We start from the raw sequence: 23,784 nt of genomic DNA, 5'->3' as shown, positions 1-23,784 counted from the left end.
GCAAGTCATAATAATCATAAAACTTCCTTATAAAAAAGCAGGTGTTGTTCTGGTGACACCAATGCCTCTCAATGCTTGTAGGATCCCCCCATTCTCTAAGCATGATTCAAAGAGGGAAAGAAGCAGAGAAAAGTGTAATTAGTACAGTGAAGTACCTCTGGAAGGAGGTCCCTGTTCTTTTCTCTCCCCCACACTCAAGCAAGAGCCACAACTTTCCATGACTGCTTTCCAGAATATTCCCTGACAGTACAATACTAGATAAACGCACTGGAACTGAAGGTGAAAAAGTCCAAGGGCATTGCTACCACCCATCTGAAAAAGAAAAAAAAAATTCAATTTAAAAATTTTGTAATCTTGAGTCAGTGGACTTAGATCAATCATTCATCAACCGAAAAATACCTAGGTATTGTGCCTAAGTGCACCTGGTACACTGAATGTGACAACACACTCATTCATGAGGTAAGACAGATTTCTCTTAGTGCTAAAAACCTGCTTTCATTCTACAGTGTGCCAACCGCACTGTGTTCCCCAATGCTGCCTGTACAGTCCTGTTATTTTTACCGCTTATTGAACTTTCGCGAGTTCTTGCCTCTGTGTGATATCTCTCTGCTTCTGATTCTTGGGAATTCATGAAGCCTGAGTGAAACCTTGGTCTCCTCTGGAAAACTTCCGATGCAGGTCGGCCATGCTCCCACAGTACTGATCAGGCCACATTGTGTCCCATGAGTGTTACACACTTAAATGTATGTGCTCTCCAGCACACAGAAAATGTCTCCAAAGGTAGGACTTTGCCAAACTGTGTGTGTATTGCTAGTACCAGCCCAATCCCCACCATGCTGGGAGGGTCACAGAATGTGTGCGGAAGGACAAAAGGACTCCTTGGCTAGATGCAGTCTCAGTGATAAATAAAGGCATTGTCAGGAATGCAGTTGAATCTAACTTTACAGAATCGGGTTCCACTTTTTTTAATAGTCTTTTTTTTTAATTGTAGATGAACACAATACCTTTATTTATTTATTTATTTTATGTGGTGCTGAGGATTGAACCCAGTGCCTTACGCATGCAAGGCAAGTGCTCTACCACTCAGCTACAGCCCCAGCCCTCGGGTTCCATTTTTCTAACATCAATTTCTGCTGCACCATGTTATCGAGGGTGCTGCAGATGCCTGGGAGGTTAGGTTGAACCTATGCTAGGTCCTGATTTATCTGGAAACTTTATGACCTTTTTAAACATACAGCTCATCTGGGACTGTTTTTCTCTCACCTTTACCCTAAAATTGAGGTGGGGAAATAATTCTAATGAATTCAATGTTTAAACAACTATTGCATGTTCTCATTAACAAATGGAATGCAGGTTTGGGAACTAAACAGAATCACATCCGTTCAACAACTTACTGGTGTTGTCAGTTTGGGGAAGTGAGCTCACCTTTTTTTGAACATTGTGTCTTTTTCTGTAGGAATGAAATAAAAGCCACTTCTTCATAAGAGAGAACTATTCACAAAACACTTTATGTCTTGAGATGGGAAGCTTGCAGAGGGCATCCTGACTGACTCTCCAGATGGTTTTTCTCAACCACTTACAAATGGATCTACTGATATCTACGAGACAGAGAAGGAGGAGCAGAACAGGGAGAGAAGTAGGTTTCCAATTTGCTTCCTCCTTTTGGCAGAGCCTAAAATTGAGCTCCTGCATCAGAACTTTCTTCAATTTGTAGCCTGTCAAGTGAATCTCCCCCTCAGTTCAGATTCCTCTTGCTCTCTGTGGGCTCCAACTGAGAGTGTCCACGCAGTTCAGAGTTGAGGGTCACAGCCCCCATCATTCAATTGTCAGATCCAGAGTGTGGATAAGATGCAACCCGTATCTGCAGTCTCCCAGTCCAGAGCTCTCTGCACAATGTCCCACAGCCTCTCTCGGCAGAACCAAGCCTTCATTCAGTCTTAATGAACTTACAAAAGCATCTTTCAGATTTCCAAAATACCCACAGGTTCTGGTAGTGTGGAGAAATAACAGATAATAATCACAAATTAGGAGCAGTGCAGATGGTCCTTTTATATCTTGCCTTTAAGGAAGCCAGAAACTTTCACTACCTCCCTTCAAAGAAGCACAATGGACAAGAATTGAAACAATTTTATTAAAGCAGAATAGACGCAGAAAAGTTTTTATGATATTGGAGGTTGGTACCAAAGCATCAGGTTCAACTTTGGTGGCTTTATCTCCTTAAATGTGCTATGTAAATGTCACTCCTTAATGGACTTTCTTACCCAAAATAGTTCTATAGGAAAAGGAATGAATGGTATTGTGTGTAAAATGTGATTTGATCACAAAACCTGATTGCCATTTTTAAAATGTGGACAGCTTAACAAATTGCAAACACTGCAGCCATGCAGGGAAGCTTCTGGTTGCACACTAGGACCTTGGAGAGACAACAAAATAAATTGTCCTTTCTTTCATTCGACACACCTTGGAACAAAAGAGCAAAAAGAGGATGACCCCATCGAGATGGAGAACTGCACCAGGGTAAAAGAATTTGTTTTCCTTGGCCTCACCCAGAATCAAGACGTGAGCTTTGCCTTGTTCCTTTTCCTACTTCTGGTGTACCTGACGACTCTGCTGGGAAACCTTCTCATCATGGTCACTGTGACCTGGGAGTCACGCCTACACACCCCCATGTATTTTTTGCTCCGTAATTTGTCGATTGCCGACATCTGCTTTTCCTCCATCACAGCTCCCAAGGTGCTGGTGGACCTTCTCTCTGACAAGAAGACCATCTCCTTCAATGGCTGCCTCACTCAGATGTTCTTCTTCCACCTTATTGGGGGGGTGGATGTAATTTCTCTGTCAGTGATGGCTCTAGATCGATATGTGGCCATCTCCAAGCCCCTGCACTACGTGACCATCATGAACAGAAACAGTTGCATTGGGTTAATAGTGGGCTCCTGGCTGGGGGGCTTCGTCCACTCCATTGTGCAGATCTCCCTCTTGCTCCCACTGCCCTTCTGTGGGCCCAATGTCCTTGACACTTTCTACTGTGACGTCCCCCAGGTCCTCAAACTCGCCTGTACTGACATTTTTGTACTTGAACTGCTCATGATTTCCAACAATGGGATGCTCACCACACTGTGGTTTTTCCTGCTCCTGGTGTCCTATTTGGTCATATTATTATTAATAAGGTCTCAGGCAGGAGAGGGCAGGAGGAAAGCCATCTCCACCTGCACCTCCCACATCACTGTGGTGACCCTGCACTTTGTGCCCTGCATCTATGTCTATGCCAGGCCCTTCACTGCCCTCCCAACAGATAAGGCCATCTCTGTCACCTTCACTGTCATCTCCCCTCTGCTGAACCCCTTGATCTACACTCTGAGGAACCATGAGATGAAGTCAGCCATGGGGAGACTCAGGAAAAGACTTGGACCTTCTGACAGAATGGACCAGTAGTTCCCTCCTGTCCCCACCTTTGAGAATGTTGAACATCAGGTAGACTCTCTTTGCTACCTGATTTCTAACTAATTTTTTCTGTTTCTACTAAAATAAGCATGACTTTCAAAGATTCTGATCAGCATGCCCCCAAAGTAAACAGATGTGCTTTGTGTCTCAGAAAAGAAAAATAAAATTTTTAGCAGAGAGATGTATGTTGCTTTTGCTACACAGCCTCAGAAGAAATAAAGGAATCAGAATTAAAATCACTCAGGTCTTCCCACCATATCTCTGCACCATCAGCCAGAAGGGAGCTCAGGCCTTGGGGTTCTGCAAGGTGGAATAATTAGGTCATCACACCAAGTTAAGTTCCTCTGCTACTTCTGTAATATGAATAAGCTAATGATGCCCACCTTAAAAGACTTTTTAATCTCAAGTCCACACTCCACTGGTTGAGAGCAGGTGCCTTGTAGTTGGCACTGCCTGAGTTACAACAGGGCCTACCAGCACTTGTCAGAAGTACAGGAGCTCCCAGGGGCCAGAGGTGAAATAACCCATGCTTCAAAGTACAAGACGTAGTGTTGGATTATTAACCAAAGCATAAAATAAATACCCATGAGTTCATGCTGATGTAAATAAATGATTGAATAAATAAATCAGTGGAGCGGCTGGGGCTGTAGCTCAGTGGTTGAGCACTTGCCTCACATGCGTGAGGCACTGGGTTCGTTCCTCAGCACCATATTAAAAAAATAAGTAAATAAAATAAAGATATTGTGTCCATCTACAACTAAAAAAATATTTTAAAAAAATAGATGGAGGGTAATGAACAAGTATCACATGGTGTAGAATTCCAAATAACTTATGTGGATTCTCCACCCTCAAAGAGATGTAGGCTGCCCTGAGATCCCTGGAATACTTGGAGAATTGTTCTGCCTGGCTTAGGGGTCAGCAGGTCTTGATGTATTTCCATATCCATGTCTGAGGACCCACTTGTATTTTTCAGTTGGGGCTCAGGAATTCTTGCTCACATGGAATGGAGACTGCCCAGTTTGGGTTCTTTAGTGAAGGTGATTTGGGGAACCTTTTAAATAAGACTTCTGAGGGATGGGGTTGTGGCTCAGTGGTAGAGCGCTTGCCTAGCATGTGTGAGGCACTGGGTTTGATCCTTAGCACCACATAAAAATAAATAAATACAATAAAGTTATGTGTCCATCTACAACTAAAGAAAAATATAAATAATAAAAAATAAAACTTCTGAAGGCAAACAAAAAGAGGTGTAGCCTAACCCCCAACTCCTTGCATGGGAGTCCTGAATAGTGATGTCCTCCCAAAGAGCACAATGTGGAAGCAGAACAAAAAATCTGGAGAAACCTGAAAAAAACTACTTTGTCCAGGTATTCAACACACTGGTGACAAATCATTTTAACAGCATGTGCCCTTTGACATGCTGGAATGAAGGGGCACTTTAGCTCTGTACCTTTTCTCCCAAAAACCTATGACCTCTGTCTACCCAAGGGAAAATCACTAGACCAAGCAAAATTGAGGGACCTTCTCTAAAATACATAACTCCTTAATACTGTCAGGGCCATCAAAAACAAGGAAAATCTGAGAAATTTTTCATATAGAGGAGCTTAAGGAGACAGGGCAAAGAAATGCAATGTGTTATCCTAGATGGGATCCTTTAACAAAAAAGAAATAGGATATTAAGTTCAAGAGTAAGGAAATCTAAATAAAACATAGACTTTATTTAGTAATAATTTATCAACATGTAGTTTTTTTAGTTGTGACAAAATTACTATAATACTGTTCACAGGGAATCTGTGTGTCAGGTATATGGAAACTTAATAATATTCTTGCAGTTTTGCTGTAAATCTGTCCTAAAGTTAAAATTTTATTTTGTTAAATGTACCTAGCAGCCTGGAATGGTGGCACATAACTATAATCCCAGCAGTTTGGGAGGCCGAGGCAGGAAGATTATGAGTTCAAAGCCAGTCTCAGCAAAAGTGAGGCACTAAACAACTCAGCGAGACCCTGTCTCTAAATGAATATTTAAAAGTGTGGGCTAGAGATGTGGCTCTGTGATTGAGTGTCCCTGGGCTCAATCCCTGGTATTAAAAAAGAAATACCTAGCACATAAGAATACTTAATAATATTAAATACTTCTCTCATTTTTCTTTAAAGATGATGCTCAAAAGGAAAGTACCGGGGACTAAATTAGAACAAATTATATTCCATGCTTTTATAATTATGTCAAAATAAATTTTATTATCATGTATAACTAAAAAGAACCAATTAAAATTTTAAAAAATGATTTTCCAAAACAGTTTTTTCCTCAATTCAAAATGTTTTTCTTCCCCTAAAGCCTTTGGGAATGAGAAGAGGGAGGTGGTGGAGACTGTTGGTTAATACTACGAAGTAATATCCTACTAAAGTGCCATTTGGGGAAACTGAGAAATTTCTGCTTCATGCATTTTGTTATTAACTTATTCAGGCTGGATGCTGGGGTTTGTCATTTTGAAGGGACACCTTGACTGAATCATGCAGATGTAAAGTAAATCCCTGCAAATTGCAACTGGGGAGGTCTTGAATCCAAAGAGTAACTCAGAAATAGCACTGTAAGCATTCAGTTTGTTGATCTTCACTGGGAAAGAGCTGGATATACTAAACTTAATTCTGTTGCAACTAGAGAGAAGGAGTTGGGTTTGGACTTTAGGTGACATTAGGGAGACTTCTGCCTGTAGAATCCCTTCTGCCTGGAGGCTGTCTAGGGCCTAAGGAGGAAGAAGTGGGCAGGTTGCCCTTTGCTTCAGAAGCATTCCAGATAGGCAGAGGGAGCAACTCTTGACAATATTCAGTTTTGAAGGCTTTAAAATTGTACAGAGTAGAAATGGTCAAACAACATAGCTAGCTATCGAAATGGAAGCACATTTCTCACCGTGTGGACATCTTTTTGCTCACTTTTTCTTTTTTTTTTTTGAGAGAGAGAGAGAATTTTTTAATATTTATTTTTTAGTTATTGGCGGACACAACATCTTTGTTTGTATGTGGTGCTGAGGATCGAACCCGGGCCGCACGCATGCCAGGCGAGCGCGCTACCGCTTGAGCCACATCCCCAGCCCTCACTTTTTCTTAATGTAAACAGCTAGCAATAGTGCTCTTTCCTGTGCCTGCTTCACCCTCTTCCCCAGAGGGGGAACGCCTTGTAAACAAAGTGGGGTGGGATGGGACTTACCCCAATCTTCCTGCCCCTGAAAATCCAGTATTCTTTGTATGAATTTTCAAATACAGAAATAGAACAGGAACCAATGCCCTGCCAGTTATAAGTCTATGTCAACTTCATGGATTCAAGGGCAAAGAGCCCCTCTGATGATCAAGAACAGTGCAATTTGGGTTTTGTAAGAAATACAAGTTGACATATTTTAAGGTAACCTCTCCCCCTATTGAAGCCAGAGCCTGGGGGGATTCTCTCTTTAGGCTGCCTCTACAAAAGTGTAGAGTCTAGACAGAGTGTATATCCCTAAGCATACGTGCCTAAGTAACTTCTTAATTACTCCCACTGAAACAACCTCACCATAACCAGAATTCTTGCACAGAATATCCACCAAAATCCCTCTGACAATTCTCACATTTGTTCTGGGATTAAGAAATTGGTAAATATGACAGAGCACTGGGTACCAGTGTTGAAGAACCAATACTATTCCCTGAGTCTGCCCTTTGTCACATCGATGCAAAAAAGAAGCCACTAAAATCAGTGGCTTCCAGAGGGGTGTTTAACAGAACGTTCTGAAACCAAATGCTTCCCAAGTTTGAAGTGAACTTTAGTTAAGATGTCGGAGCTCTTGAAAGAAGGCTGGAGATCATAGGTAAGAGACAGTGCCACAAGATTGTATGTGCCTGGTCACCAGATGAGCAAACAATAGTAAGAACTATTGAAATCCAGGGGTAGGGGCTGGGGTTGTAGCTCAGTTGGTGGAGCAGTTCGCCTAGCCCATGTGAGGCACCGGATTCGATCCTCAGCACCACATAAATGCAAATAAATAAAATAAAGGTATTGTGTCTATCTACAACTGAAAACACATTTTTTTAAAAAAAGAAATCCAGGTGTAATCGTTAAGATTAATAAAGGTTAAGAATATTAAGAATGATAATCATTGTGAAATGAGATCAGACTGGAACTGGGGGGAAAGCAGCTTTTGTTCTCTGGGGTTTCTTGAATTGTACAGAAAAAAGATTGTTGTCATGCATTTCTTCCCTCTATCCAGATGGATCTCCTCAGACTAGGAAATCTACAGAGACGATTCTTATCCCAAGTTTAACCTAGAGAGAAAAATGAAGTATTTCAAATTCTCAGGAAAGTAGAACGACATACAATTAACACCTACATGAAGTTCACATGAAACTCAAGAAATTAGCTTTCTCATCGAGTATCCTGTTCATAAGCAACTTCCAGTGGTTCCCCCAAGTCCAGCACTTTCTTCCCATCCCCAAATGCCCAAAATGTAAGTGTCATCTCCTCTGTGCAATTTTCTGAGCCTCGTGGTGAGAAATCCTTTTCTCACACTCAGCTTTTCATCTGTCCTGAGACAGCCCCTGTCACTCCCCTATAACTATAGATAGTGATGCTTTCCCACTGTTTGGATTGTATTCCTTTCTCTCAAATAACCTGGAACTCGACCATGCTCTATCAGTATTTGCTAAATAGTTAGATGGATTTTTAAAAGCAGAAGGATGGAGAAGCTGAAGGAGCTTGTCTTTGAATTACCAAAGGTAGTTTTTAAACATAGAATCTATTCCTTGATTTTCTACCCTTCTGTGTAGACCACGTTTGCTGTACAACTGGAGTCTTGGTGGAAGACTGTTATAACCAAGGTGGTTCCCCTGAGCATCTCCAACAACTAGACTGAGTTGGTGCTTTCTGGTGACCATTTGCTCTCTTTAAGCTACTCTGGATTGATTTTTTTAGTGTGGCATGACTAAAACACTTTGTGTTTCAAAGGAATTTTCCCCCCAGACTGGATAACCCATTTAAGTAGTTCTAAGGACCCTTATCTTCAAAAGGATGCTCTTTGGATTAAATTCTGCAGAAGCATTCAGATACCATTTGGCTCAATATGCCCCATCTACCCATGAGCCCCCACCATTAAAGTTACCCAGCACAGTTCTATGCATAAGGAATATCCAGCCTGCACATGGAAACCTTTACATATGCAATTCACCAACTCCTCACAACCTCCCCGTGGAGTGGGTGCTATTATTATCTCCATTCCACAGAGGAAGCACAGATTCAGTGAGGGCACACACTTGCCCAGATCCCACATATGCAAAGCCAGGACTTGAACCCAGATGGCTCTTGCTACCCAGCCCTTGCACTGCACCACTTCATGATGCCAGATGGAAGCCACACCAGGCAAGTGGTCTTCTCACCCCATACATGGTCACTAACTTCTGCCCTGCTTTTATTGCCACTGAAAGAAAAAACCTCCTACTTTCTGTAAAACAGTATAATCTGATGATGTTTGAGTCTCTGAAGAAGCAATGTGTGTATGTAAGTTGTTAACCCAGAGTTTTTCTTCATGCTTACACACATATAATCACACTTATGAATTAGGCAGTATTCTAAGTACTAATGCTTAATGTAGATTAATTCGTTTAGTTTCCACAAAAATCATATGAAGAAGATGCTTCTGCCTCCAAATGACCTGTGCATAGACTGAGGTCAATGGGGTAAGTGTCTCAGTGGAACAGCATAACCAGCCAGTGCCCAGATGGGCTTTGGACAGATGGGCATGTGGTGCCAGAGTTCACCAAGCAGCCACCTCTAAACCACACCTCTCGGCAGCTGGTTTTAAGTCTTTGTAATTAAATAGATCTTGGACAAAGTTGCATATTGAGGAAAAACATTTTGAATGGAAAGTAAACTGTGTCAAAAGAAATGTCTTCATTTGGACTAACAAAGACATACAAAAAAATGGGAAGAAAGTGACTTTCACTCTTTTTGTTTGTTTCCGATTATGGGACGAAAAGGGAGATAAACTGGGAAGAAATTAAGAAATTAAGGACCATTTCAAGGGTTCATGAAAAAACAAGAACCCCAAAGCAACACAATTCTATGGTAAGTATATGTTTAACATTTTAAGAAACCACCAGATGGTTTTTTAAGGTGGTTTTACCATTTTACATCCTCACCAGTATTCTAGTTTCTCTACAACTTTACCCACTCTGGATAGATCCATTTTAATATTAGTCGCTCTAATAGGTGAATACCATTTTCAATTTACAATGTGGTTTTAATTTATACTTCCCCAGTAATAAACCATGTTGAACATCTTTTAATGTACTAATTTTCTATGACTGTACCTTCTTGTTGAAGCATCTGTTCAAACCATTTAACCTTTTTAAAAATTGTACTTGCTCCCTGGCCCAATGCTGGGGATGGAACTCAGGGCCTCACACATGCTAGGCAAGCTCTCTACCACTGAGCCACTTCCCCAGCCTAATGCTTACTTCCTTATTAATGAATGTTAAAATCTACAGCTATTCCCCCCTTAGTTATTTGCCCAAGAAAAATGCAGCCATATGTCCACACAACAACCTATACATAAATGTTCATTTTTTTCCCTTTCTTAACCATAGTGATAGTGCCATAGCTATTAACCTAGGTCATTCTTTATCAAAGCATACATTTCAAATATGTGCAGTCTATTGTAAGTCAATGGTCGCTCAATAAAAGAATTAATCTTTAAGAAATTTGAACAATGAACAGAAAGGAAGTTTTGATTAAAACTTTCATTTCGGGAGCTGAAGATTTTTCACTTTGTAGGAGTGTTGGTATTTAAAGGAAAGGCAGAAACAATGAGTTCCCCTTAAGGAAAAATGAGTAATAGAAGAAATTTTATGTCTTTTAAAACTTTCTAATTTTTCATGGAATGAAACTTGCAATTAAAAAGGAGGAAATGCTTCTGCAGAATTTAATCCAAAGATCATCATTTTGCAGATAGGGGTTGTTAGAACTACTTAAATGGGTTATCCAGTCTGAGGGGGGGAAATTCCTGTGAAACCCAAAGTGTTTTAATTATACCACATTAAAGAAATAATAATAACTCCACTTTCTAATTCCCATGCCACAAATAGTCCATTTATCAATATCTAGCATCCACCTTTGATTATCTTGGCTACTTAGAACTTATATACTTAGAACATGATCTCTTAAACATTTTCTACAATAAATGCCATTTACAGGAGAAAAAGTAATCAAATTCATGCTTGTGTAATAAGATGTCATGTCATTTGGAAACATCCACAGTTACCCTGAGATAGCAATCCATGCGGCAACAATGCCTCCTGAGTTTTCAGACTTAATTCCTGACCCTATAAACCTGCGTTTAGACTAAGGGAGAATAAACACCTTCTGAAATAACACTCTCAATTTTTTCCAAGATGTACAAAGAAGAGGAAACACAATTCAATGGAGTTAGGAAATGACACCACAGTAAAAGAATTTATATTTCTGGGACTTACTCAGTCCCAAGACCTGAGTGTGGTCTTATTTATCATTCTGTGTTTTGTATACATGACGACTCTGCTGGGAAACCTCCTTATCCTGGTCACTGTGACCTGTGAGTCCCGCCTTCACACCCCCATGTACTTGCTGCTCCGCAACCTAGCCATCCTTGACATCTGCTTCTCCTCCATCACGGCTCCTAAGGTCTTGGTGGACCTTCTGTCAAAGAAGAAGACCATTTCCTACGTAGGCTGCATGACACAGATGTTCTTCTTCCACCTCCTTGGTGGGGCAGACATTTTCTCCCTCTCTGTCATGGCTTTTGATCGCTACATGGCCATCTCCAAGCCCCTGCATTATGTGACCATTATGAGTAGGGGGAGATGCACTGCCCTCATCGTGGCCTCCTGGGTGGGGGGCTTCATCCACACCATTGTGCAGATCTCCCTTTTGCTTCCGCTGCCCTTCTGTGGACCCAATGTTCTTGACACCTTCTACTGTGACGTCCCCCAGGTCCTCAAACTCGCCTGTACTGATACCTTCACTCTAGAGCTCCTGATGATTTCCAACAATGGCCTGGTCACTACCCTGTGGTTTATCTTCCTGCTTGTGTCCTACACAGTCATCCTGATGATGCTGAGGTCCCAGGTAGGGGAGGGCAGGAGGAAAGCCATCTCCACCTGCACCTCCCACATCACTGTGGTGACCCTGCACTTTGTGCCCTGCATCTATGTCTATGCCAGGCCCTTCACTGCCCTCCCAACAGATAAGGCCATCTCCATCATCTTCACTGTCATCTCCCCTCTGCTGAACCCCTTGATCTACACTCTGAGGAATCAGGAAATGAAGTCAGCCATGGGGAGACTGAAGAGAAGACTCCTGCCTTTTGAAAGAGAGTAGAAAAAGAATCCCAACGCTTTATCACCAAGGAGTCCTTTCCTGTGTTTCCCATGGATTTGTGTACCCAAACGCATGGCCAACTAAACCTAAGCTTCTGTTTCACATGAAGTAACTACCATGATAGGATTGAGCTGATGTATATATTTCCAATCAAAATCAAAGTAAAAATATGTCAATCAAAATGACTGCATGATCTAGTTCAACTCCTTTTTCAGAAGATAAAGTAATAAAATCCCAGAAAGAAAAGGTGATTTGTTCAAGATTTTCAATCAAACTAATTCTAGAAATGTCATTGTCTCATACCACACGAATGTCATTTCTTACACTATTGGATCTGTCTATACTAAGCTGTAACCATGTTCTAGCAGGACTTTTGATCAGCACCTCTGTGGGTATGGATGGCCTATCATAGATTGAGAAATTTTCCTCTGCTGAGTTAAACTCCTCAGAACATAATGGTTGCCTTCCTGGATTCCCATCAAGAATGAAGCAGCTTGGGAAGATTTATCAGAATGGCATAAAGAGATTTGTTTCAACACAGAAGAGACGTGCCAGATCCACATTCTTGAGATGAGATTAAACAAAGGCAGAAACCTCAAAGGTCCCACCCATGATGCAGTCCATCTCTACTATCCAAGGACTGATTTGCAGCCTTATTAGGGTTCAGCTTCACCATTCATATTTCCTCCCACTGGAGAAAAAGTAGAAGATAATACTCTGACCAGTCTATTTTTCAAACTGTTGGTGTCCCTTTATAGGCGAGTGTTATTTGCTACTGAAAGTAGCAAAGCCTGGCAGCTGAAAGCTTCACCTTCAGATCTGGATGCAAATCTCTGTCTGCCTCCCATCAGCTGGTGATCTAGAGCAAATAAACTATCCATCTCATGGAGTGGTTAAGTTAAAATGACGTAGTGTGTATAAAACATAAGCTATCTGGAAGATAGTAAATGCTAAGTGAAAGGAAAATGCCACTGTTAATATCGCCCTTCTGCTTTGCCTAACAAGGTTTCTGTCCCCTCTTGTCCTGTTAATCTTCTCCTATCTGGCCCGCACTCATTACTTTTTAAAAAGTGAGGGAGTAGAAAACACGGGCATGTACAATGAATTCAAAACATCTATCATCTTAAAATTTCTTGCTTTCTGGGCTGGGGTTGTGGCTCAGTGGTAGAGCGCTTGCCTAGTGTGTGTGAGGCACTAGGTTCGATCCTCAGCACCACATAAAAATAAATAAATAAATAAAATACAGGTATTTTGTCCATCTAAAACTTAAAACATTTTTTAAAAATGCTTGCTTCCTAGCATTAAAGCATGACAATCGGTTTCCTTGTTATTTTATTAAGGTTCAGAGCCACCCTGAAGCTGATACAAGCTGAGAGATACAGCACAGGTCAGTTTCAGATGAAAAGGAGACAATGGATCAAATATAAATCCAGAAGACAAGACCAGTAGGATGGAGAAAAGAAAGCAAATCATAGCATGTGGAGGACAACTTCATTTGTGTCCCTCGTTGGCCCTGGCCTGGCCCCAGAAGCATTCACGATGCCTCCAAACAACTATCTCAAATGTTTGCCACTTCCTGCCCCCTGATCCACTCTAATTTTTACAATATCAACTTACCTCCCCCACATAGAAATTCTAAGAATGATTCACATTTGCCACCTCATTATTCATAGATTCATGGTGCCCTGACCCTAGTAGCTCTGGTTTCAAGACTCTAGGTTTTTCTTTATGAAACTGCCTATAAGAAATGAGCACCAAGAATCACTTAATAGCCCATTTCATGCAAATGTGTTCTTTCTTTCCAATCTCTTGTGATTCACTCCAATCGTGTTTTTGATCTCTGTGATAGAATGTGATGACACCAAAGATGTATAAAGTCTGAGTCACTGTATCTCCAAAGTGTAATTCTAGGAGGGAAAAGTACTCTGGAACTCTTGTCATGTCATTGTCCCTGATGACCTCCTCAAACCATGTCCAAACACACACATGAAGGGGAAAGCAATTGCATCTGATCACACAAGCATTTTCTGGATAACATAAAATCACTAGTTAGGCTGCATTTTCTCCAATTTAAATCAGGTGTTTTTTGTTTTTTGTTTTTTTTTTTTTTTTTTAGAGAGAGAGAGAATTTTTATTATTTATTTTTTAGTTATTGGCAGACACAACATCTTTGTTGGTATGTGGTGCTGAGGATCGAACCTGGGCCACACGCATGCCAGGTGAGCGCGCTACCACTTGAGCCACAGGGTTTGTTTTTTTTTAATATTTACTTTTTAGTTATAGTTGGACACAATATCTTTATTTGTTTTATTTTTATGTGGTGCTGAGGATCGAACTCAGGGCCTCTCAGGTGCTAGGTGAGCGCTCTGCCCAGAGTTGTTTTTTTCTTTTTTTTTTTTTAACCAGCTCTATTAAGGTGTAATTGATAAATAAAAATCATACATATTAATAGTGTACAACATGGGTGTTTGTATACATGTATGCATAATGAAATCAGGTATGTTTGGGTTATTCTTTAAGCTCCGCTGCTAAGCACCATAGAATACTCAAGTGAATCTATGCGCACACGACTTTCAAACAATCCTTTGTACATATATATGTCCCTGAGTCAATTGTTTTAATGATAAATATCTCTGAATACTCATGAAAAAATAACAAGTTATTTATGAAGTCAGGAATTGATGAATATCGAGAGTTATCACCATGCTCCCTCCCTAGATTCTGAATAAATTGTAGTTATCAGAGATGTAAATGAAAATAATTGCATAAGAGCAGTGTAAATGTTGCTTTAAAACGAAACTTAGTCCAGCCTCTGAGAGCTGCCCTAACAGTAACCACAGAGCTTTCATTTTTCCACGACTACCCTTTTATTCAGGCTTTATTTCCCAACTGATTTCAGGCCTTTAAAGTGACTTTGGTAAAGGGGAAGACAGCACAGTCCTCGCTGTCATTTAATACAACACTTTCTTCCTGAGTCAAAGAAGAAATGCACTTTGTGCTTCCTCTAGGGGAAAGGATGTGCCCTGAATGTGCATGTATTCATGTCCCTCTTGCATGGATGGGAGAGAAGGGACAGAGAGGAGGTGAGTGAGGGGGAGCAGGGAAGGGAGAGGAAGAGAGAGAGAAAGATGAGAGGGAAAGAGAGACCTTGGTGACATTTTAATGACTCCCCCAGGAACTCCACCATATTGGCCACTCAGCCTCCACATTCATCCCCAACCGTATTCCCTTTGCTAATTCCTATATCGGGCTGTGGCTAAGGGACTAATACAGTGTCCGAGGCACTGTAAAGCAGAACAGAAGAGTGAGAACAGTGATTCCCTGCGGTTGCTTTTTCCCATCTGAAGGAAGAAGATAACAAAACCACTGGCCTTGAGGTAGGCTTTACATTAAACCCAGAATTCCCCTGGTACGCACTTCTAAGATGCAGTGCAAGCATTATAAGCCGATCGATTTCCCACTTGGAGATTAAGCCAACAGCTAGTGTTGGTGTGTTTGAAGTTCTGAAACTGAGAAATTGCTAGTGTTGATTTTTTCAGCAATGCTGCGTGTGTAGAATACTCCTGTCAAAACCAAGGCTTTTAAGGAAGCAAAGAAAAGCAGTTGTTTTTCAGTAGTGGGAAGAAGAAAAGTGTAGCTTGCAAAACAGCGAGAAGGTCAGTGGTCTTACTGGGCAGGATATTAAGGTTTGAAGTGTTTTGAGGGTAACTGAGAAAGTGCTCAGCTCTGTCGGGAGGGTGATTCTTTGGTAAAACAGAATTTAGGATGGTGGTTCCTGAGCTCAGTCTATACAGTATGACCACCTGGGCTTTTTGCCTGGGAAAGGAAGTTTGGGGCTTTAAGATGTTTTAATGACAAGTTTATCTGTGCCTTCACATGCCCACTGATTATGAATAATGATTTTAAAACTTTTAGGGATTCCATCAAGAGTAAGGGACTTTCAAATTTGAAAAAGTGAAAGCCACAATTGTCTAGGGGCACCCTAGACAATGATGCAGGCTTGCTCTGTGGAATCCTGGGGCCGAGGGGGAACACTTACTTAGTCTTCAGATTCTGTCCAAAATAAGCTTGTTTTCAAAGTGTGGTCTCCTATGCGGTGATTTTTAAGAAATTCTCATGATCTTTATTTTGACCTTGCAAGACACTTAAAATTGTATTTCTTAATCCATTGCCTTGCCCCTCTTTCTATTGTGCTTGTGTTTTAATGCAACGTGCATAATCATATACTTTCAAAGAATCCTCTGCAAAAAGACACCATTCAAAGAAACCCACCAAATCCATTATTTGCAAAGGAATCCACATATGAGGAGATATTACTCAGACTTCATATCTGTGCCTTTCCTTTAGAATATTATGTATTTGCTGCAGGTTATTTATAAAGGTCTCTGCAAACTGCAAAGTCTGATTTTCCAGAGTCTGCTTTTATTCAAGCACTTCAGCATATAAAGTCACTTTGACATCCTCTCAGGCTAAGTCACTGTCAGCCATTCCTCTCACACACCACCTGCCACCTTCTAACACCACCATCTCACACAAAATATTACTTTAATTTGATTTGCAAAGGATTTTCCTGAGCTTCTTTTTTTACAGCATTTTCTGGGAATGGTTGATCACTGGAAAGAAGGATACTTGCAGAAGAACATTAGTCTTTGAAATAAGACAAATATTGGCTTGAAATAAAATTCTTCCAACTGTAAGATCTTGATTAAGTTACTTTTTCTCTTTCTGTGCCTCAGTTTCCTCATCTATAATACTGGGATAATAAAATCTATTTCATATAGATATTATAGATTTAGAATGACCAAAAAAAATGATGCAATGGGCTCAGCACACAAGAATCACTCCATAAGTGTTTGCTAAAAGCAAGCAAAAATTTTGCAAAGTTGAATTCCTTTATTCTGCCTACAGGTCTATGATGTTTGAAAATTGCATGAACCTTCTAGAACTTAATCTCCAAATGACAGCATTTCTTATTGAGGATAATGGTATATTTTCTTTCTGTAAAAATTTATAAATATCTACACTTATAACTGCATACAAAAATAATTTTTTTAATTTTTATTTTCCAGCTGTTGATAGACTTTTATTTTATTTTATTTTATGTAGTGCTGAGCATCGAACCCAGTGCCTCACACATGCTAGGCAAGTATGCTACAGCTGAGCCACAGCCCCCCAAAATAAATTTTTTAAGTCACATTTATAAGTAGACGTATGAGTACAAAAACTCTGATTTTCTTTTGATACATGTCTTAGTCCAAGTCCCTGAGCAAAACAGAAAATTATTTCAAGAAAAGAGATGGAACTTTCTCCTTACCCTGAAGTATTGGGAACCACAGGGTCAATAGCAAGATGAGCCCCTGTAGATGGACCTGGCCTATGTGAGGAAAGACTCACTCACCTGGGGCATGGGTGACTCACCTCCTCCTTAGAAGCACACTGTGTATGAGGAAGGTCTTTTATTATTATGTTGCAGATAAATTATAATACTGAATGTTCAAGAGGACTCTAAGCTATGTCTTGTGAACTCATGAGTTTGGTACAAGCTCATGGAATAAATTCTCCATGGTCACACCAGATAGGAGGTGGTAATACCTAAAGGCATAAACGTTCCCAATGATCTACATGTATGTGTCCAAAATGCATATGAGGGCCATGATATTGCTCAGCAGAGTTTCTGGATAACATGGGGTTTACAAATAGCATAGACTCAAATAAGAGAACTGTCTTTGTCTATATCACCATCATTTGTACAGCCCCACCTTGTTTTCTGCCAGTTCCACAAGCTGCAACATTCTTACTGTCTTAAGTTCTTAAGGAAGGACCTCTATTTGAGTTCCCTTTCTTTGGGAAAAAAAAAAACAGTTTAATGTCATGGAAATGATGAATAGAGAAAGAGGGGGAGAAGAAAAGATAATAGGTAAAAGAAGAGCTGGAGAGAGGGAGAAGGCATGCAATACAGGAAGCTCTTGGACTTGCTACTGTGCCTTCTGAGCAGATTTGCAAATGGAAAGAAAGATTCTAGAGTGAGCTGCTGTCCTTAATGAAAAGGGATCTGGACACTCCAGATAAACCAAGCTTCCTCTTGGGTGTTTCCTCCACTTCCCAGCTGTGGTAAGTACAGTGTGGGCAACTCTTCCTTCAAAGATCCTGTAAAACTGAAATCTCCTAGGATGGTTATTTAGAACCATCATTCTTGCCACTGTTGTTGTTGACATTGACACTCATGGTGGGGAGACTGAGACAAATCTGAACTAATGCCAATGCAATGAGAAAAGGGGGCTCTGATTTGTGTCAGTGACAAGGAAGGTGCTGCTTGGGGAAATATAGTATTTTCAGGACCTTTTTCCCCCTTATCAGTGCACGCCTATAATCCTAGCAGAGTGGAGTTAGGAAGATTGCAAGTTCAAAGCTAGCCTCAGCGACTTAGTGAGACCCTGTCTCAAAATAAAATAAAAAGCGCTGTGGATGTGGCTCGTTGGTAAACCACCCTAGATGATTAGAAGAGCAAGGGGGTGTCGCTCAGTGGTAGAGCATTTGCTTAGCACATGTGAAGCCCTGGTTTCCATCTCCAATACCACAAAGAAAGAAGAGGAGGAGCAAAATGTAAAGGAATAGAGGAATTTAAATCAGAATCATAAAAAGAACTACATGTGGACAGCAGGTCAACTACTGAGAGTTTGGGAGGACCTAAAGGAAGTGAATAGAAAATACAAGGGTGACTGTCAGACTGTAGCTGGTGAAGACTGTAACTGTGTAACCATGAAAGCAGCTGTTATGAAATTGGGTGGCCCATTCCATTTTGCTGTACATGAAATTGACTCTTTAGACATGATACTAAAATGTTGTGAAGGAATGACCACATATTTACAAAGTTGTAACTTCATCCTGAAATATACTGACATACAGAAAAATGCCTGTGAGAGTAGAGAACAATGAATTTTTACACAAGCTGAATACACCTTTGGAACAAGCCCCAGAACCTCATCAGCACCACAGAAGCCTCCTCGGGCTCCCTTCAATTCTGCCCATGTGAGCAAAGTGAGAGTGTGTTCCCTTTAGAGTGTGGGTTATCCAGCACAACATGGTGTTTGTGAGACTCACTTATATTCTTACATATAACATAAGTCACTCTAACCGCTGCATAGTCTGTTGTGACTGTGACACTATTTATATTTTCTACTGTTAGTGAGTTTTTTAGGTCCTTTCCTAGTTTGAGGGAGTTAGGAACAGTGGTGCTATGAAAACTCTAGGATCTGTCTCTTGGTAGACATGTGTACATATTCCTTAGGAGAAGAAATATCCTTAGGAGAGATTCAGATGCAGAAATAGACCTTTAGGAAATGTGCATTTATTTCTAATTACATATACAGTTTTATCAGAAACACAAGCAGCAAAGTGGTTGTGCCAGTTTGACACATCCACCATCCATGTGCAAGACTTGCAACTGTTCCATCCCTCACCATCACTTCGGGGGTTTTTCATCTTTCCCAATTTAGCCTTTCTAATGTGTATATAGCACTTGATTCCTGTCATTTTAATTTGCATTTCCATGCTAACAAGAAAAGTGGAATTGGAATTTAGATATCCTGTTTTGCAAAATGTTGATTCCTACCTTTTGCTATTTTGGGTTGGGTCATCTGGGGGTTTTTTTGAACTGATTTGCAACTCTTTACATATTCTGAACATGACTGTTTTATTGTTTAATGTAAATGTCTTCTCCTTTTTTTCAGGAAACCTTTTAACTGTCTTAATGATGGCTTCTGAACAGAAATTGTTAAAGTGGTCAAATTTATGCTTGCTTTTTATTATTTTAGGTGTCAGATTTTGTAGTAAAATCTTTGGTGACTTCAGTGATAGATCTGTCCGCTTAGAAAACTGAGTCAAAATCCTGGGTAATTGTTCAACTAATGGCAACATTCTGAATAGTAGACCCAGTGCATAAGTAGAAAAAATATTCCCCCCAAATCTAAAAGATGACACTAGACTTCAGACCATATTTTAATAACTCTACTGTTATTTCTTCCAGAGATGAACTTGAAAAAGTATCTGTGAGGCAATGGATTCAGGAAATGACACAAGAGTGAAAGAACTTATCTTTCTGGGAATTACTCAGTCCAGAGAGCTGAGCTGGGTCTTATTCTTCTTCTTGCTTCTGGTGTACACGACTACTCTGATGGGCAATCTCCTCATCATGGTTACAGTCACCTGGGAATCTCATCTTCACACCCCCATGTACTTCCTGCTCCGCAACCTCTCTGTTCTTGACATCTGCTTTTCCTCCATCACAGCTCCTAAGGCTCTGATAGATCTTCTGTCAGAGAGAAAGACCATCTCCTTCAGTGGCTGTGTCACCCAGATGTTCTTCTTCCACCTTCTAGGGGGAGCCGATGTGTTCTCCCTCTCTGTCATGGCGTTTGATCGCTACATAGCCATCTCCAAGCCCCTGCACTACGTGACCATCATGAGTAGGGGGAGATGCACTGCCCTCATCGTGGCCTCCTGGGTGGGGGGCTTCGTCCACTCCATCGTGCAGATCTCCCTCTTGCTCCCACTCCCCTTCTGTGGACCCAATGTCCTTAACACTTTCTATTGCGACGTCCCCCAGGTCCTCAAACTTGCCTGTACTGACACCTCCACTCTGGAGCTCCTGATGATTTCTAACAATGGATTAGTCAGCTGGTTCATATTCTTCTTTCTTCTCATATCTTACACAGTCATCCTGATGATGCTCAGGTCTCATGTTGGAGAGGGCAGGAAAAAAGCCATCTCCACCTGCACCTCCCACATCACCGTGGTGACCCTGCACTTTGTGCCCTGCATCTATGTCTATGCCCGGCCCTTCACCACCCTCCCCACAGACACGGCAATCTCTGTCACCTTCACTGTCATCTCCCCTCTGCTGAACCCCTTGATCTACACCCTGAGGAACCAGGAGATGAAGTCAGCCATGAGGAGACTAAAGAAACAACTAAGGTCTTCAGAAAGGACTTAAGTCCAATGGGGATGAATGAGAGAGGAGCAAATTTAAAGACAGACATTAAATTTCACCTCCTCAGAAGGGAAGAAATCACTATCATGCCAAAAATCAAAGGACCAATTCTATTATTCATGCAAAAAAAAAGAAAGAAAATGAGTGTCTTCTTTGTTGGTTGAACTTTGCTATATCAATTTTATTTCCATCTCTCAAAAATGTTCTAAAGAATTTTCCATTGCTAGACATACTGCCCCGAGCATTAAAATCTAATAAATACATACATTTGTGTTCAGTGGGATCCATCTGCAGACCCCAAATCACTGTGCACAGCATGGATCCACTCCTGCTGGTTCCCCACACCCTCTATACTTTCTGCAATGATTCCCTTTTTCTACTTCCCTGTAGATTTTAGCTCAAGCAAGATCTCTAGGAGTGAGCAGAATTTTAAGTGGCCAAAGACCTGCACAATCAGAGTGTGTGTTCCCAAGGGTAGGACCCCCAATAATGGTGGCAACCCAGCAAAAGTTGCCCGTGCTGCTCTTCATAGAGATACATGCAAAACAACTACATCAGACACAGTGAAGGAAGGCAGGTGAATTCAGGAGAGCACCATCAGATTCACTTCTCTTTCAACATAAAATCAGGTAATTATTTACATTCATCTATAGTTTTCTTCAGGTAGAAGCATTTTTCTTAGAGAACCATCAAAATGATGTTAAACTGATTCTAGCTTAATTATATATATATATGATTAATATGATTTTAATATGCATATGTATATGATTTCAAATTTCCACAGTATTTTTTATAAGCAAATAAATTGATCTTGATATGCAAACTGGCTGGGTTTATAGGTGATCCTACCATTCTAAACTTCCAAAGAATTTGGAGATTCAAGTTGCTTCAGCTCAGTTTCTTTAGCATGGTCAGCAGCCCAGTAACCATATTTAAGCATCCATGATATTACAGTCACAAAACACTACCCTGGAGGGATCCACCTAGTATCGTTGTTGTCGCTGCATTACTTATCTTTCAAGTCTGAAAGAAAATGCTGTCAACACAGCTTCTATCCAGTAAAATAGACTATTATCTCAGTACTGGAGTAATAATCTATTGCTGCATAGTGTATTACCCCCAAACTAAGTGGTTTTTTAAAATGCATATTTTTCAAAGTTTCTGTCCATCATGCATGGCTTAGCTGGGTTGTCTACTTCAGGATCTCTCACAAGACTGTCATTCAGGTGTCAGCAGAAAGTTGCAACCTTATCTTAAGCTTGGAAAAATTCTTTTCCCTGTTCATGCATGTGATTATTGGCCATGTGATGACATAAGCTTTTGGACTGAGGATTTCGGTTCCTTAATGGCTGTTGGCTGGAGACCAACAGTGTCTTGCCATGTGGGTCTCTCCAGCATGGCTGCTTACTTCACCAGAGCAGGCAAGCAAGAGGAAAAAGAGAAAATGTCAGCAAGGTCAAAGTCACAACCATCACTGTTGCTGTATTCTGTTCACTAGACGTGATTCCCCAGGTCCAACCCACACACAAGGGGAGGGAATTGCACAGGGGTGTGGACAGGGGGCAAGGACTGAAAAGTTCTAGAAGGAAAAGATGAAAAGATCATTCCAAAAATAATCATTGCAAATATGAACGAAGCTTAAAAGTAAATTATTCAGGAAGAGTTACAGAAGACAAAAAAAAGGGGGGGGGAGGGGGAGGAGGCATGTTAGTCAATTCAGAGACATTGAATCTTGACAAGAATAATAGTGGCAGCTACAGAAAAGCTGTGTTTGGTGCTTGGTAATGATGATCAGATCAATTTTAGCCATTTTAAGTTGGTGATGTGTAATATAAGTGGGACTCTCTATAGATCTATGGTGAGAGATAAGGCTTCAAAAATGACATTGTCAGTGAGCTGAGTCTTAGAGATTTTTGAGAGGCAAAAATGAACTTCTCCACTCCTAGGATCTATGGAATCATAGAGTCTGGAATGGTATTGCTCAATTAATACTTCATGACTAAATATTTGGTGACTGAACAAAGCCAATACGTTCTCATTTTTTGTCTGCACGTTTCTCCTCTGCATGTGAGAAATGTGGTGGAAAGCAGAGAGAAAATGTGTTTCCCAGTCTTTATGATGCTTCTGATTATGTACTTTAATAGGTCAACAAGCAAACCATTTTCCTAAGAAAAAAACTGTGTAGGGAGTTCTATTCATTTTCCCTGAGCTCCTGCAGCTTAAAGAGACAGACTTGTCTGTCCCCTATGAGCCCAGCAAGCAAAGATAATCTGGGCTCTAATCACAGGGCCTATAAGGATCTATCTCCTCCCTTCAAAGTATATTTTGCACACATCTTCCAGGGCACGTTTGACTTCTTAATAATTCCCAGCAGAGCTTCATCCCAATAGGAAACTCTGGCCATGAAACTTCAACAAACACATCCAAAAATATTCCCCTTGGTAATTCTTCTATTGGGTATGAGACTGAGGGAGGGACTGGTACTCGTGGCAGGGGCACTGAGGGGCAGTGTTTTAGAACCAGGCAAAGATGATTCCTGGAGCCTGCAGGAGAGGAGATACTGAACCATCCAAGCCTCAGATGCATGTCTGCCTTAAAGGAGAACAGCCCTCCGTAAGCATTGGCTCCAAAGGTCAGTTGACGAATCAGATGGCCAACTCTGCTTCTTGATAGAAATTAGAGTTTGGGGCTTTAAACAAGATCTTTATGTTAAGTTAGAGTTTGGGGGAGTGTGTCTGTATATCTGACAGTATGTCTATGCGGGCATGTCCTTGCCTAATCAATTTTGAAATATTATTATAGATTTAGAAATGTTTTGATGTTAATGATGCTCTTGATATGTAGAAGATGATATCCATTGAAGCTAAAAACTGGAGGAATGCAGAGAATAATAATTTGTTTTTCAACATGAGGAAAGTGTCCTTTCTATGAAGGACACAGAAATGTCTACTTGATTAAAAGAGATGGAGCAACATGTACT

General features: G+C 40.8%; 3 protein-coding genes across 3 annotated transcripts; all 3 read left to right on the top strand.

Moving 5' to 3' along the window:
* Positions 1-2,499: 2,499 nt before the first annotated feature.
* Positions 2,500-3,435, top strand: LOC114100057 (olfactory receptor 4D10-like). The gene has a single exon (XM_027944660.2). It carries the CDS (start codon positions 2,500-2,502, stop codon positions 3,433-3,435), a length of 936 nt encoding a protein of 311 aa, XP_027800461.1.
* Positions 3,436-10,879: 7,444 nt separating this feature from the next.
* Positions 10,880-11,815, top strand: LOC114100056 (olfactory receptor 4D11). Its single transcript, XM_027944659.2, has one exon. The coding sequence runs from the start codon at positions 10,880-10,882 to the stop codon at positions 11,813-11,815; it is 936 nt and encodes a 311-aa protein (XP_027800460.2).
* Positions 11,816-19,871: 8,056 nt separating this feature from the next.
* On the top strand, positions 19,872-20,807 carry LOC114099831 (olfactory receptor 4D9). The gene has a single exon (XM_027944342.2). The coding sequence runs from the start codon at positions 19,872-19,874 to the stop codon at positions 20,805-20,807; it is 936 nt and encodes a 311-aa protein (XP_027800143.2).
* Positions 20,808-23,784: the final 2,977 nt, after the last annotated feature.

This window comes from Marmota flaviventris, chromosome 9, assembly GCF_047511675.1.
Source record: "Marmota flaviventris isolate mMarFla1 chromosome 9, mMarFla1.hap1, whole genome shotgun sequence".
NCBI classification, from domain to species: Eukaryota; Metazoa; Chordata; class Mammalia; order Rodentia; family Sciuridae; genus Marmota; species Marmota flaviventris.
Note: the sequence above shows the minus strand (reverse complement) of the source record. Positions and strands in the feature narration are given on the sequence as shown.